Raw genomic sequence first — 16,752 nt, 5'->3', positions numbered from 1 at the left:
CACATGGTAAGTCTTCAGTAAACATGTTTTAAATGAATGAGCAAATGAATAAAAAGGAACAAATATTAAAGAGCAGCCTCAGATTCCTTTGGAAGTCAGATACAGATTTTCAATAAATTAAATGATTTATTATAAATTTGATTTCTTCTAAAGAGTTCATTTGGCTATGAATGCACATGCACCATTACTCACAGTAGCAATCCTAAATACTCACGGGTACAAGGGATTTGTGTTGGCTAGTTGAAGAGTTTGTGTTTCCACAGGTTCCACCGCTATTAACATATCTTGTTCTACAGCCATAGGAAGAACAGAATACCCACAATAATCTATATGTTCTCCTAGAAAAAGAGAGAAAGAGTTTTTAACATTGCTAGCAAATGGAACAAGAGAAATTCAAGTAGGTTGACATACAAGAAAAACTTGACCAGGAGCCAGGTTTTAACGGAAAATAAAAATACTATGGACAGAAAATGAAAGTTTTCTTTCTCTCCCAGACACCTGAGCCAGAAACTTCTGCTAGCATAAGTATATTAGTTATTAGTTTCTGTTAATTTTTAGACTTCTTTAAATCTTCACAAGTTTTTTTTCTACTTTCTAATTCATAGTGATCATCTTCAAATATTTTGTTTTGTGACTAGTTATATGGAGTATCAAGAACAGTAATCTCTCCTTTTCCTGTTGCTCTTTCATATTACCTTTTAAAATATGAACGGCTGAAGCCTTTAACACACCCTGCCTTGTATTAACATTATGTGAATCTCACTCTCCTCCTTGTTAGCCAACGTACTCACTAAAGTTGAGGACTTTGCTTTATTTATATTTTTAGCCTAAATAAATGCCTAACAAATTAGACTGGCATTGATAAGTTGTACTGAATGTGCTAGACATAGCTAGGATAAAAAAAAAAGAAGCAAGAATCAGCAAAACTAAAAGGCAACTGACAGAATGGGAGAAGATATTTGCAAATGACATATCAGATAAGGGGTTAGTATCCAAAATCTATCAAGAACTTATCAAACTCAACACCCAGAAAACAAATCATCCAGTGAAGAAATGGGCAAAAGACATGAATAGACACTTCTCCAAGGAAGACATCCAGATGGCCAACTGACACACGAAAAAATGCTCAACGTCACTCATCATCAGGGAAATACAAATCAAAACCACAATGAGATACCACTTTACACCTGTCAGAATGGCAATCATTAACAACTCAGGCAACAACAGACGTTGGCGAGGATGTGGAGAAAGAGGATTTCTTTTGCATTGTTGGTGGGAATGCAAGCTGGTGCAGCCACTCTGGAAAACAGTATGGAGGTTCCTCAAAAAACTAAAAATAGAACTACCTACAACCCAGCAATTGCACTACTAGGTGTTTATCCAAGGGATACAGGTGTGCTGTTTCAAAGGGACACATGCACCCCCATGTTTATAGCAGCACTATCAACAGTAGCCAAAGTATGGAAAGAGCCCAAATGTCCATCGGTGGAGGAATGGATAAAGAAGATGTGGTATATATCTACAATGGAGTATTACTCAGCAATCAAAAAGAATGAAATCTTGCCATTTGCAACTCTGTGGATGGAACTGGAGGGTATTATGCTAAGTGAAATTAGTCAGAGAAAGACAAAAATCATATGACTTCACTCATATGAGGACTTTAAGAGACAAAACAGATGAACATAAGGGAAGGGAAACAAAAATAATATAAAAACAGGGAGGGGGACAAAACAAAAGAGACTCATAAATATGGAAAACAAACTGAGGGTTGCTGGAGGGGTTGTGGGAGGGGGGGATGGGCTAAATGGGTAAGGGGCATTAAGGAATCTACTCCTGAAATCATTGCTTCACTATATACTAACTAATTTCGATGTAAATTTTAAAAATAAAAAAATAAAGTAAAACAAAAAAAAACAACAGTGAGGGAGACAAAACAGAAGGACTCATAAATGTGGAAAACAAACTGAGGGTTACCGGAGGGGTAACCAGGGAGGGGAGGGGGGATGGGCTAAACGGGTAAGGGGCACTAAGAAATCTACTCCTGAAATCATTGTTTCACTATATGCTAACTAATTTGGATGTAAATTTTAAAAAATAAAAAAATTAAATTAAAAAAAGAAAAAGAATTTTTAATCTGCACTATTTTATATATAATAAGAAAATATAGGAAACAAACTATTCTATGCATTCTAATTCCTCTATGAATCATCTGTAGGAATTTTATTTCCTATTACACCATAATATTTTCTCCAGATTGCTATTTAAACTCAAGGTTGTTATTCATGAGATTGAAATACAAAATAACAATTCAAGAAAGAAATAAGCAAAATAAGCAAGCTCATTTATATTTCCCCAAGACAGGTTTTCATATCTGACTGTTCCTATGGCAAACACTAACCAACTAAGAAACACAAAATGAATGGAAAACAATTCAACTGCACAACTGCATTTTTTAATACTTATTATTAATATACAAGGTAGCAAATCTTTTCCATATTGATGTAGCCTTTAAAATGAAATGATAAAGGTTTTTTTTTATGGATTGATAGTTTCACATGGAGAAGTGGTTTTCAAAGCTGCCTTTCTCACCAACTTCCTTCAAAGAAGACAATAATATAAAACAGTGGTTCACAAATAGAAAACGCATATTTAAATAGGCAGAACTCGAGGGAGGCACCAGGTTTTTTGTAAAAGCCACAGTGTGGATGACAGCCTTCTGGAAATGACAGATTCCTGCCCCTGTCAAAACTGATGGAATATCCCCACTCCCTACTCCACCCTACCCCACATCCCTGTGACGGGCAGGAAGGGAGCAGGAACTGCTCGCAGGTGAGGAGAACAAGATGATTACATTTTGAATATTTTAATGGTAAGTATAGTAATGCTTTAATAACTACAGAAATTCATTTCATCCCAAGCACTAAGTAAATTAACTATATGGGAACATAATCCTCCCCCTTTTTTTAAATCAGAAGATAGTCACTAAATTTACTAGAGTAAGAATTATTCGTCAGGGAAATTCTTAGTTTGGTACCCTCACCCCCACAACTAGATAAAATGGCTCTCCTCCGAGAAAACTGCTTCTTTGCAGGCCTCCTGCAACACTGAAGAGTTGCTGAGGTCCTCCTCCACTCTGCTATTACCAGGCCTTTTTCCCATCCTCCAGTTCTTGAAAGGCTCATGCCACATTCTCTCCTCTCCTTTCATCTGTCTCTTAGACACACTGCTCCTCCCTGAATACCTTAGCTATCTCCTTCCAGCCCCTCTCCATCCCAATCCTGGTAAACAACCTAGTCCAAAGCCCCAGCTGCCTAATCTCTTGACCTCCAGAGAACTTGACCTCCTCTCTGCTTTGGCCATCTAGCACCTTGACAAATCCAGTAATGACTATAGACCTTATCACCTGGAAATTTTTCACTTATGAAATTTTAGTTTCAAATAGCATATTCTTTACTAACACTTCCCATCCTGCCATTTCTCTTACTGTTCCTCCCACTAACTTGTTTGTCAGGCTGCTTTTTGCCCTCTCTACCTTCTAAGCTCCCTCCTGCCTTTCTTCCTTTTTCTACCCAGCATAGATTCCAGGGTTCATAACTTCACCTGCTCTCCTATTAGTATCACCAACTTCCTGCTGCCATTGTCATTCTCTTGCAACCTCAATTCAAAACAACCTTAGATCAAACATTGGCACCTTGGACTAGCTCAGGGGGAGAAGAAAGAACAACTCTGCAGGTTGGTACTTTTCCAATTCTACAGTCTCCAGCTCTAGCCAGATTTCAATGCTACCCAGAAAACCTTTTGTTCCTCCAGTCATCTCCCTCTCCCACCTTTCACAAGGTTATTTCAAATGTCCCTTCTACTTAAACCCCACCTCCTTCATCTAACCTCCACAAGAACTCCCTCAACCTCTCTACCTAAGTTATACATTTATCTACATCAACCTGCATGTCTTCTGTTAAAAGAATCAAAGTAGCCCTCTTCTGATGCCCCTCTTGCCTTCTCAGGAAATCTCCATCAATCCCTCCCTTCTCAGTTATCTATAATCTCTCTGTCCCCACTGGCTTTACTCTATTCCTCCTCCCTCCCTCATTTAACCATACTCAAACATCCCTTTTTTAAAAAAAAATCCTCCATTATTTGCTTCAAAATAAAATAAGATCACCTGAGTTGATATACATAATTGTTGGGGGCAACTGGGTCACTCAGTCAGTTAAGTGTTTGACTTCAGCTCAGGTCATAATCTCACGGTTTGTGAGTTCAAGTCCCCCATCAGGCTCTGCGCTGACAGTGTGGAGCTGCTTTGGATTCTGTGTCTCCCACTTTCTCTCTGTCCCTCCCCCGTTTGTGCTCTCTCTCTCAAGTAAATAAACATTTTTTTAAATATAATAATAATTGTTGGATACATGGGAGTTTTTTGTATGTTTACATTTTCCATTATAGGAAGTTCTCTTTTTAATCCTCCTTTGACTCCTGTTTTTTTCTCAGTTCCTCATCCTGTTTTCTCTTGATAGAACCTACTCATTCTTCAGGTCACCACCCTTTAAAAAAATTTTTATGTTTATTTATTTTTGACAGAGAGAGGGAGAGAGAGAGAGAGAGCATGAGTGGGGGAGGGGTAGAGAGAGAGAGAGAGAGAGAGAGAGAGGAGAGACAGAATCTGAAGCAGGCTCCAGGCTCTGAGCTGTCAACACAGAGCCTGAAGTTACCCCACCCTTTTAAAAAGGCTTCTCAGTATTCTTCTAACCCAATGAGTAAATGTAAAATCATGAAAATTATTAACCAAAATTTAAAAATTTATCCTGCGGCACAGAAAAATCTTTTCATCTCTCACGAAAATAATATTAACAACAAAATTTCAACAAATTTTCAAAATAAATGGACAAAGTTAACACTAACAACATGGATTGGGAAAGATGCAATTTCCAGATGCAAAAGCTTTACTTGCTGTACTAAGATACATAGGAAACATTCTATTTTTTCAGTTTTCTTGGGAAAAATTAATGCAAAAAATGTATTAACAGCAATTTAGATCTTACCAAAGGAAGAAACAATTAAGAGAAAGAAATTTTGAAATACCTATTATGTTGACTCTTCCTGGTGCACGAACATAAAACTTGGGAATGGATCCAAACTTAGAGTTAAACATTTCCTTTAGCTTCATCAATCTGAGTGAACAAGAGTAGAATACTTCAGAATATCTATATAATAGAAAAACCCATAACACACACAAATTACTTATTCCTAAAAAGAAAAGCAAAATTTTTTACCGACATACTTCTTTGAAAATCCTAGGATAAGACAATACAGTGACTCCCTCAGTGACACAAGAGTATAGCTAAGCACATAGAAAAGTAAAGAAAAAAAAAATGGATATACTCAACAGGAAAAACGATTAACTTCAGTTGTAAAGAATATAACTTTCTGTACAATTCTCAATGATATTCAGAGAAAAATCTCTTTATCTTAAAAGAAGTAGTATGGGAAAGTATTTCAATTTCCTAGAGCTACCATAATAAAATATTACAAACTGATTGGCTTAAAATAATAGAAATTTATTGCCTCACTATTCTGGAAGCTAGAAGTATAAAATCAGAGTGTTTGCAGGGCCATGCACCTCTGAAAAAAAACCTGTACAGGTGAATGAAGCCTTCCTTCCCTCTTTTTAGTTTCTGGTGGTAGCCATTGATCCTTGACATTCTGTGGATACAGCTGCATCACTCCAAACTGCCTCTGTCACCACATAGAATTCTCCCTATATGTCTCTATCTGTATCTCAGCTTTTCGTTCTTATAAGGACACCAGTCTTATTAGATTAGAGCCCACCTTAATTCACTATGACCTCATCTTAAATTGATTACAGAAGTATATAAAGATGCTAGCACAAATAAGGTCATATTCAGAGGTTCTAGGTGGACATGAATGAGGGTTGGGGGGCACTATTCAACCCAGTACAAGTAGTCAAATGAAAACTAGACTGGATATCAGGAGACCACAGTTCTAATTTCAGTGGGGCAAATCCTTTTCCCTTGGCCTCTCTTCTTTGAAATTAGAACTAGATATTCCTTACAGGCCTCTTCTAGATCCAAAATTCTTAAAATAGACTTAATTTTATATTAAGTCATCTCAATGCACTTCTATGAATACCCGTCCACTGTTTATAGTTCCACATCATAGTGTATCTGAATAATAACACCAGGACAATAAATATCTGTTAAAGCCTATCATATTCAAGACACCCATTAATTAACTGATCTTAAAGATTAATTAGTTGTAAGAAACAGAAAATCACACCAAGGACAGATCATGGAAAAAGGAAATCTATTATAATGATAGAAAGATATGGAAGGTATTCAAGATGGCCTCCTTGGAATTGGATAGCCATCAGAAACTGTTTATATTAGTGTCTTTGGTTCTCTTTTCACATCTCATTCTATCATCCCTCCAAGACACCATCACTACTCTGTTCCATGCTGTTCACATTTCAGTTGCCTCTGTGAGCCTCTTAGTTTCTATTCCTCCATACCTTCAGTTTCATGACACTGTGGCCTCAACTCTATAAGATTTAACAGCTCCAATGTCCTAAACTATCTGATTAAGTCTCTGTGTCCATTAATTCAAATTCTCAAAAAAGATAATCTGGTTGGCAGTTTAGGTCCCGTATCCATCCTGGTCTATTTTTCAACAAGAGGGTGAGTTTACTGATATAAATAGGTCAGTTGTCTTAGTTACAAATACAATTACTTGGATCTACTCCCTCAGCCAAGGCTGTGGATGACAATAGAAGATGTGGGCAGGGAAACAATAACAATAACAATTAACAGGGATAGCAGTAGCACATCATTCAAGACACATTTACTGGATTCCCAGGTAGGTATGGATAATGGTGTCTGCCTAAATCTGAGTTGCCTCATATATCCTCCAAAACGATTTAGCACAAGAACAAGCAAACAATATAAAACCTTATCTTTATTATAACTAGAAACAGAGAATCCACAAACTTCAAGTTACCTATAAGAAAGAAAGAAAGAAAGAAAGAAAGAAAGAAAGAAAGAAAGAAAGAAAACCACTCTGACCACTAGAAACTCAGTGGAAAAGAAAAGAGGAGAGTCAACAAAACTAAGATTAATCTAAAACCACAGGAAAGAAAAAATTCCACCCATTTAAAAATGGGAGGTATGGGAGAAGAAAAAATAAAAATAAAATAAACTCATTGATTGCTATATAGGCAACAGGTAAAAGTTAAAAGATATCAGTAACCATGATAAAGCAACATTTTTTTAATGTTATCATACAGGTATATGCAAGGATATTATTAAACCACTAAAAAAAAAAATTCTTAGGGGCTCGTGGGTAGTTCAGCTGTTTAAGCTGATCTTGATCTCAGCTCTGGTCATGATCTCACAGTGAGTTCGAGCCCCATGCCAGGCTCTGTGCTAATGGCATGGAGCCTGCTTGGGATTCTGTCTCTCCCTCTCCCTGCCCCACTCTCCCTCTCTCACTCTCTCTCAAAATATATAAACTTAAAACAATTTCTTAGAGACACCATGGCCTGTGCAGTCAGGTGGACCTAGGTTCAAAACCCTTCTTTACCACATGATGAAATTCCTTAAGCTCATTTTCTTTATATGGAGTATAAATATGTATCCCACAGAATTATTTAGGAGATTAAATAAGGGAGTGTGGAAAGGGTCTAGCTTCGGGCTGGCATGAAGGATTTGTTTAAGAAATGCTAGATTCTTGGGTTCCTTACTGTTTCTATTCTAGAGCATGTGAATAAGAACCCAATAAAGGAATGAGAGATGGTAGGTAATTAAATATTTAGTCTCTTTAGCTGAAATCAGGACTGGAAGCACTATTGGAGCACTGGGGTGATCTTAATGATGCTGCTAAACCCTGGTACTCTCTGCCCTGCATCTTCCATTTTATAGAGAGGGTTGAAAAAACTTAGGTTATGTGTCTGTCAAATTCTAGATAGAATTATTTAAAACGTTCACATTTTTCAATGAAAGAAAATGGACATAGAAAATAGTAAAAGGCTAAATAAGAAAAGTCCTCTGCTTTCTCAGAGCATTAAAAAAGATACATAAGTATAAAGACAACCAATAGAACAAGAATATAAATCTTCCTAAACACCAAAGAAATTTCAAAAAATATAGGGGCAAAGAAAGCAGACAGATAAATATAAATTGATAAATAAGGAAACACAGAAACTATTCAGAAACTATATTATAAATAGGGGCGCCTGGGTGGCTCAGTCGGTTAAGCGTCCAACTTCAGCTTAGGTCATGATCTCGCAGTCCGTGAGTTCAAGCCCTGCATCGGGCCCTGTGCTGACAGCTCAGAGCCTGGAGCCTGCTTTGGATTCTGTGTCTCCCTCTCTCTCTGCCCCTCCCCCACTCATGCTCTGTCTCTCTCACTCTCAAAAATGAATAAATGTTAAAAAAAAAATTTTTAAATAAAAAGAAACTATATTATAATACATAATTATAAAATAAAACGAGTTAAAAATCAAGCATGTTAGTTACATCAATAAATGTGAATGGGCCTACCTCACCTATTAAAACAAAAAGACTTGTAATTAGCTCCAAAAACAGGACCAAACTATATGTTGTATACAGACAGCACTAAAACAAAGTCATTCAGAAAGACCAAATATTGAGGAACAGGCAAAGTTATTCCAGGCAAATAGACACAATAAGAAAACAGAGGTAGTAATCCTGATATCAGACATCATAGAATGTAAGCCAAAGAACATATAAGGAAAATTCTTAATGCTAAGGGCTTCAATTCAAAATGAAGGTAACTGTTTAAGAAATGCCCTCAAAGGAAACTGCAACCACTTTTGTAAGGCAAAAACTATAGACAATGTAAGAAAAATATAGATAGAAATACACCAACAATAAGAGACTATAAGACACCTTCCTCAGTATAAACACAGATCAGGTTGGAGCGTATGGGTGGCTCAGTCAGCTAAGCCATCCAACTCTTTGGCTCAGGTTATGATCTTGTGGGTTCGTGAGTGTGAGCCCTGCATCAGACTCTGCACTGACAGCATGGAGCCTGCTTAGAATTCTCTCTTTCCCACTCTCTCTCTGCCCCTCCCCACAGGCACGTGTTCTCTCTCAGTCTCTCTCTCTCTCTCTCTCTCTCTCTCTCTCTCAAAGTAAATAAATAAAATCTTAAAAAAAAAAAAAAATACCAGGGGCACCTGGGTGGCTCAGTCAGTTAAGCACCCAACTCTTGGTTTTGGCTCAGGTCATGATCTCGTGGGTTCGAACCCCCTCTCAGGCTCCACAGTGGCAGTGCAGAGCCTGCTTGAGATTCTCTCTCTCTTCCTCTCTCTGGCCCTCTCCCTCTCTTTCAAAATAAACTTAAAAAAAAAAAAAAAAAACAGATCAGGTGGACAAAAGGAAGAAAAGAAAGACCCAAACAACAAAATTGATAAAGTAGATTATGGATGTGTACATATATTTAACATTATACTCTGATGATGGGGAATGTAACTTAAGGACACATGGAATATTCACAAATATTGATCACATATAAGATCATGAACATATCAGTAAATTCCATGAAGTAAAAATACTAAAAACAACACTCTAAACTCAATACAGTAAAACTAGAAATTATTAAGATCAAACCACAGAAAGGTCCTCCAACCTACTAATGTTTAAAGTGCCTTTTAACTCTTGGGTGAAAGAGGAAATGAACTAAAAAAACAGTTCAAAATGAATTTTAAAAAAAACGCTTCAGAGAAGGAGGAAATGAACAGAAAGTATAGAATTTCTAATAATAATAATGGCACTATATATCCAAATCTATGGGATACATTTAAAGCAATCAAGAAAGCCTATAGCCCTAACACTTTTGTCAATACAAATGAAAGAATGATAATAAGTGAACTAAATTCTCAGCTCAATAAGCTAGAAAAATAAGAACAAAATGAACACAAAGATATCATAAGAAAGGAGACAAGAAAGAAAAAAGTAGAAAGCAATTATTCAGGGAATACAAAAACAGTAGACCTAATTAAATTAAAATCCTTACTTTTTTTAAAAAAACTTTTACAAAATAGACAAACCACTAGCTAACGGCTGATAAAACACAAATACGCAAAATAAGAAATGACAATGGGGAAATAATATTAAGCAGAAGAAAACTAGACAGTACCTAATAAAACTATATTGGCATTCATTTCTACCCAGAAACCCTATGTCTAAGAATTTACCCTGAAGGATTACCCCCAACAGTATGAAAAAACATATGCATGAGATTATTTATTAAAGAATTGGTTATAATTGCAAAATACTGGAAACCTAAATATTCTTTTATAAAAGAGTTTTGAATAAAGTATGGCCTATTTACAAAATGAAGTACTATGAAATTATAAGAAAACAACAGTTTTCTAGAAACTTTTCTAGAAGCAGTTTCCAGAAATTTTTATCAAGTGACTTCTAGAATAATTTGTTATAAGAAAAAAGCAAGTGAGGGGGGCCTTAGTGGCTCAGTTGGTTAAGCGTCTGACTTCAGCTCAGGTCATGATACAGTAGTTCGTGAGTTCAAGCCCCGCGTCAGGCTCTCTGCTGTCAGCACAGAGCCTACTTCAGATCTTCTGTTTTGCTCTCTCTGCCCCTCCCCTGCTCCACCCCCTTTCTTTCAAAAACAAATAAACATTAAAGGAAAAAGAAAAGAAAAGAGCAAATGATATGCTGAGATGGCCTAGAATCATTAACAACCCAGTAGCAATGAGCATTCCCAGTGTTCAGATCTTGGTTTCAAAAGAAACCAGAGCTCATTAAAGAAATTATTCCAGCACCAGGGCAGAAAAAGTACCGTAGAAACCTGAAACATCTTGCTGTGCCAGAAAGTTGGGAAGTGCTTAAACAATGATAGTGCATGTCAAGTCACAAGAGCTCACATAAGGAAATTCCCACTGCCCAAATCTTGAAAATTTTGAGCATCAAAATAGCAATAAGGGTAACATATTATAACCCACAGAATAAAATAGAAACCAATGAGTCCACACTGACATAAATAAATGGAAGAAAAGGGAAACACTTCATTGCACTAGAATGCCAAATAATAAATGTTAAAAAAAAAAAATTAAACACTAGAAAATCACCATTTGGTGACCATGATAGTAATAATTGATACTGGCAAGGGTCATCAATGGATGCTAAAACCAGTAAATGAAAGTTTGATAAGAACAGAATATTAACATATTCTTATAGTATTTCACCAAAATATCCTTAGTAATTATGGAAGAAAAGGATAGTAACTTTGCAGTGGAAAAATCAGGCAGGTGTCTCCTTAACCAAGTGATCCAAATGAACAGCATTGATAATGGGACAAATAGGCCTCATGTGTCTCCTGATAATGATGTACTAAGAAAACAAAATTAATTTTTTAAGTATTCCTACCAAAAATGGATGAAGTGAATCTAATTGTAAATATTAGATAAACTCAGTATAATCATGAGTCTTACACAGATTTTAAATGAAAATGTTAAATATTTTACTTCTCTCATTAATGACAGAACCAGTATGATATTATAACCAGTTGAAGTAGAATCCAAAGTACCACTCATGTACAGTCAACTAAGGAATGCTGAAATGAATTTACAAACGATGCAAACCGGCAAAACTGGTTAATAGCTAGGAGGTACAGTGAATTGCACTCCACCAGGCACAGTTTGCATTTTCTATGGACGAGATTCATTTGCATTACTCTCAGTTTTCTATGACCTACAGACCTGTAAACAAGCTTGAATATAACAAAAGGCTCCCAGCCACTCAGAAATCAGATAACCTAGAAGGGTATTTCGGGCAACTTCTGGTTCTCTTGGAATGTACCCAGTAATCTTCTGGTCTTTTTCAAAGTTTTTTACAATTTTTCCTACAACCCAAATTGAGAGATATTCTATAAAATAACCAATCATGAAATACAAAAGACACAGCAACTGTACCACAATAAAAAAAAAAAAAAAGATTTAAGGGTGCCTGGGTGGCTCAATCAGTTAAGCTTCTGATTTCCGCTCAGGTCATGATCTTGCAGTTGGTGAGTTCAAGCCCCGCATTGGGCTCTGTGCTGACAGCTCAAAGCTTGGAGCCTGCTTCGGATTCCGTGTTTCCCTCTCTCTCTGCCTCTCACCTGCTCACACACACACTCTTTCTCTCAAAAATAAATAAACATTAAACAAAATTTTTTTTTTTTAAGATTTAAAAGACAACAACTAAATGCAACATGTGTCCTAGATTGGATTCTGACCAAGAAAAAAAAAAAGGTCTTTTTCTATAAAGGACATTAGTGAGATAATTGGTGGTACTTTGAGGCCTGTCAATTAGATAATGCTGTATCAGTATTAATTTCCTGATTTTGATCATTGTATTCTGGTTATGTTGGAAAACATCCTTGTTTCTAGGAAACACACTCAAAATTTTAATATCAAAGAGGCATCCATCATGTCTTCAACTTAATCTCAAACTATTCAGGAAAAAAATGTAACAGAAAAACTGATAATGCAAATATGGTAAAATGCTACCATTTGAGGAATCTCGGATAAGAGTAGACAGTAATTTTTATACTATATTTTGACTTTTATGGAAGTGTGAAATTATTTCAAAATAAAAAGTTTTTTTTAAACAAAAGAAGCATTTACTGATGCTTTACTAAGCATTCTACTTAGAAAGAAAATTAACAATAGCTCTCTAGGGATTATAAAAATCTGGCAGAAAAGATAGTTAAGCTAAAAAGTACAATACAGAGAGACAAGAGAATGATAAGCCAGACAAATACAGTCCTTTGGGAGCACAGAGAAAAGATATTTCTCCCTACCATGGGGGAATGTGGATGGTAAAATAAACCTAGAAGGGAGAGCATAAATTCGAGAAGCCTCCTCAAAGAGATAATAGTTAAAATGAATTGTAAAAGATGATGTTAAACAAATGGGATGGGGTGATGCATTCTAGGTAAATGAAAAGGCCCAGCATGCTGCATTCAGAAAATTATATTTAGGGTTTTTAATACATCAGAGGAAGAGGCTGGTGGTAATCAAGCCCCAGATCTTAAAAGGCTTGGTATACCATATTGAGGAACCTGGCTTTTAACCCATAGACAATGGATGTGAATACACATTTAAGGATGGAGTGATATTAATCAATTTCACACTTGAAAAACTCACGTTTTCAAGTATTTGAGAGATGGGTTATAGGAAGGCAAAGCAAAAACAAAGAAATCCAACAGGCGGCCATTTGTAGTAAACTAAGAGGAAGGGCTGATGGGGACAGAGAAAGGTGAAAATTAAATTAAGGTGATATTAAGAAAGTCAAATCCATAGGAATTGGTGACCAATTAGAAGTGGGAGAAAGTGAGGGGGCTGAGCCACCCAGTCAGTAAAGCATCTGACTTTGGCTCAGGTCATGATCTCACAGCTTGTGGGTTCGAGCCCCATGTTGGGCTCTGTGCTGACAGCTCAGAGCCTGGAGCCTGCTTCAGATTCAGTGTCTCCCTCTCTCCCTGCCCCTCCCCTACTCACACTCTGTCTCTGTCTCTCTCTCTCAAGAATAAATAAAACATTTAAAAAATTTTTTTAAAAATAAGAAGGAAAAAGTGAGGAATAGGGAGAAGCATATGGTAAGTCCTAGCTTTCTTGCTTCCATAACTACACTAGCCTCAACAGAGGTTCAAGTTGTTTCGCTTGTGAAAATCATATGCAGACAAACATCAAGTTCTGCTGAACACAAACAAGGTGGAGTGCTAACAGCGGAGTTAGAACAAGACTCCTAAAATGTGTTTTAATAAAATAATTTTGAGGTACCACATGTGTCATTTTCCCAGACTACCTCAGGAAGGCAGCCTGTCCATGCCTTCTTGTAACTGCTCAGCACTGGAGGCTTACCATTCAACATTCCTCCCTTTGAAATTCAAATGTATGGAGGCTATAGAAGGAAACAAGAAAAGTATATCTAAGAATAGAAAGAACTGAAGTCTACAGTGTTTTTCCAAGCTTCATACTTAATCCTCTAATAATGAAGGAGTATGGCTGTAATTGGGGAAGTAGTTGTATTTTCCGCTCTGGGTTAGTCACCAGCGAGACTCCATCTCTTAAAATGTAGTCACTTAAAGTATTGCCCACCCCTGGCCCACAGAAGAGTACAATGAACATTTTCAATGTGAAAATAACAGCTCCTACAAAGATTACACTGTTAAAGGCAGAATTGGCCAAAACATTACCACACAAATTGCTGAATCTGGTGCTCTGAAGGCTTTTGACTTAAAATCCTTGTTTGTTTGTTTGTTTGTTTGTTTGTTTTAACAGCAGTTTTAGTAACAGAACTTGAGAAAAAAATATGACTGCAGTAAATGAAGTGGATTTTACTCTATGGATTGATTCTCAGAGGACACTAGGGTGACCATTAAGGCTAGACCATATGCAGAGATGAAAGAATTAAAATTTCAGGAGAGAAATGGGGTGCCTGACTGGTTCAGTCAGTAGAGTGTGTGACTCCTGATCTTAGGGTCATGAATTCAAGCCCCACATTGGGTGTGGTACCTACTTAAAATAAGCTTTAAAAAAAATTTTCTTTTTCAGGAGACATGTATCTTTAGTTTGCCATTGTGACCTTAGGCAAGTCTCCTATCCTGTCTGTGCTTCTGTTTTCTCTTCAATATCAGGATGCCTAGTCATGGCATTACAAAAAATATTAATTTTTACAGCTAATTTAAGAATAATTGGTTAATATGTATTCTTATGGTGAAGGGGATCAGAATAATGCCACTCCAAAATATGCCATTTGACATAGGATTACTTTGAGCTGAAGGCAATCAAGAAACAGCAGACACCAGAGGTGCTCCTACCCTCCCTCCATCTGCTTAAAAGCAGGGCATAATTTCTCCCTTGCCTCTGTGAGGTTGTCTCTCCTCCCCTCTCCCACACTGAGAGAGGACTCATTACTGAAGACCTCACTGACTGGGGTGTACATGAACAAAACTTACTATAATAACCCTTACCTTAGTAAGGTTTCCCCCATATAGTCCCACAACTCACCACCCCTAAAAGCCCAAACCGCTTTCCTTTGTCTAGTCACTTCTCACAATCTATCATCCTTTGTTAAAATGGTATATAAGCTCCTAGAACCAACAACTTCTTAGGATTTCACTTTTTTTCTTAAGTTTATTTATTTTGAGAGAGAGAGAGAGAGCACCAGCAGAGCAGGAGTAGAGAGAGAGGGAAAGAGAGGATCCCAAGCCGACTCCACACTAAATTGGGGCTCAAATTCATGAATCATGAGATCATGACCTAAACTGAGATTAAGAGTTGGATGCTTGACAGATGAGCCACCAGCTGCCCCAGGATTTCACTTCTTTTCTGTGAAGCCCCCTGTGTGTGTGAAATAAACCTTTTCTCCTGTTAATCTATCTCTTGTCAGTTTAACCCTCAGGGCCCAAGCTACTAAACCTAAAAGGGTAGAGAAAAAGTCTTTCCTCCCTTATAATGGTAATTTATGTGAGCTCTATGCCTCACTTTCCTCAAATACAAACTGAGAATAACAGAACTCACAGCAAAGGTTTGTTTTGAGGGTTTTAGAAGCATGAAATAATTATTAGTTATTATTATAACTGTTATTTTGAAAATTTAATAAACATTAAAAATGGCATTTCAAAGTATAGATAATTGTTATTAAAGGGGGAGTGGTTAATCCTACTTCAATCCTTCCACCACAATAAATTCCTCCCGATCAGAAATTCAAATGTAAAAATGAAACAATAATTATATTAGAGATCTTGGAAAATAAAATCATGATGGTGACAATAAAAATAGTAGATGGTGGAGTGCCTGGGTGACACAGTGGGTTAAGCCTCTGACTTTGGCTCAGGCCACGATTTCATGGTTGGTGAGTTCGAGCCCAGCGTTGGGCTCTCTGCTATCAGCACAGAGCTCGCTTCAGACCTTCTGTCTCTGTCTCTCTCTGCCCCTCCCCAGCTTGTGTGCATGTACACGCTCTTTCTCTCTCTCTCAAATAAAAAATAAAAACATAAAGAAGGAAAAATTGTTTTAAATTGTAGATGAGCTGAATAGTAGAATGAAGAGCTGACGAACAAATTAGTGAGCAAGATAAAGCTGAGGGAAAGTAGATATTAAAACCAAGTTTACAATTATTTAGAATATAACAAAAATTAGGGATTTATATACCAAAACTTGTAAGATGCAACCATAATGGTACTGGCCTTCAGTGAATATAAGAAAATAAGAAATAATGAGAATAAATGAAGTATGCATATAGCACAAGAAACTAGCAATACAGAAATGAAAAGAAATGACTTAAAAGATAAACGTAGAATTTACTAAACTAGGGGGAAAATAGCAGACATGGTAAAAAAAATTACAAACTGGTTCTGTGATAAAAACAATAATGTAGAAAAAAGTTTTGAGTCTCACTATATAAAATCAATATGGGGCACCTGAGTGGCTCAGTCGGTTGGGCATCTGACTTCAGCTCAGGTCATGATCTCACAGCTCGTGAGTTCGAGCCCCGCGTCAGGCTCTGTGCCAACAACTCAGAGCCTGGAGCCTGCTTCAGATTCTGTGTCTCCCTCTCTCTCTGCCCCTCCCCTGCTCATGCTCTGTCTCTCTGTCTCAAAAATAAATTAAAAAAAAATAAAAATAAAAATAAATTTTTTTTTAATAAAATCAATATGAGAAATAAGAGACAACTATAGATTCAAAAGAGACTTTAAAAAATTTTAATCTAG

General features: G+C 36.7%; 1 protein-coding gene across 2 annotated transcripts in view; it reads right to left on the bottom strand.

The window, feature by feature from the left end:
- GALK2 (galactokinase 2) overlaps positions 1–16,752 on the bottom strand; it is a 138,568-nt gene that overhangs the window by 107,434 nt on the left and 14,382 nt on the right. For both annotated transcript variants that reach the window (XM_086710654.1, XM_025918644.2), the window contains exons 2-3: positions 5,077–5,165; positions 215–338 (exon numbers count right to left, since the gene is read on the bottom strand). In XM_086710654.1, the coding sequence (XP_086566780.1) occupies positions 215–338; positions 5,077–5,165 (213 nt within the window). The remainder of the gene's footprint in view (positions 1–214; positions 339–5,076; positions 5,166–16,752) is intronic.

Source organism: Puma concolor, chromosome B3, assembly GCF_028749965.1.
Source record: "Puma concolor isolate L17-30 chromosome B3, mPumCon1.1.hap2, whole genome shotgun sequence".
Lineage (NCBI taxonomy): Eukaryota > Metazoa > Chordata > Mammalia > Carnivora > Felidae > Puma > Puma concolor.
The sequence above is the reverse complement of the archived record's forward strand: the minus strand, read 5'-3'. Positions and strand labels throughout refer to the sequence as shown.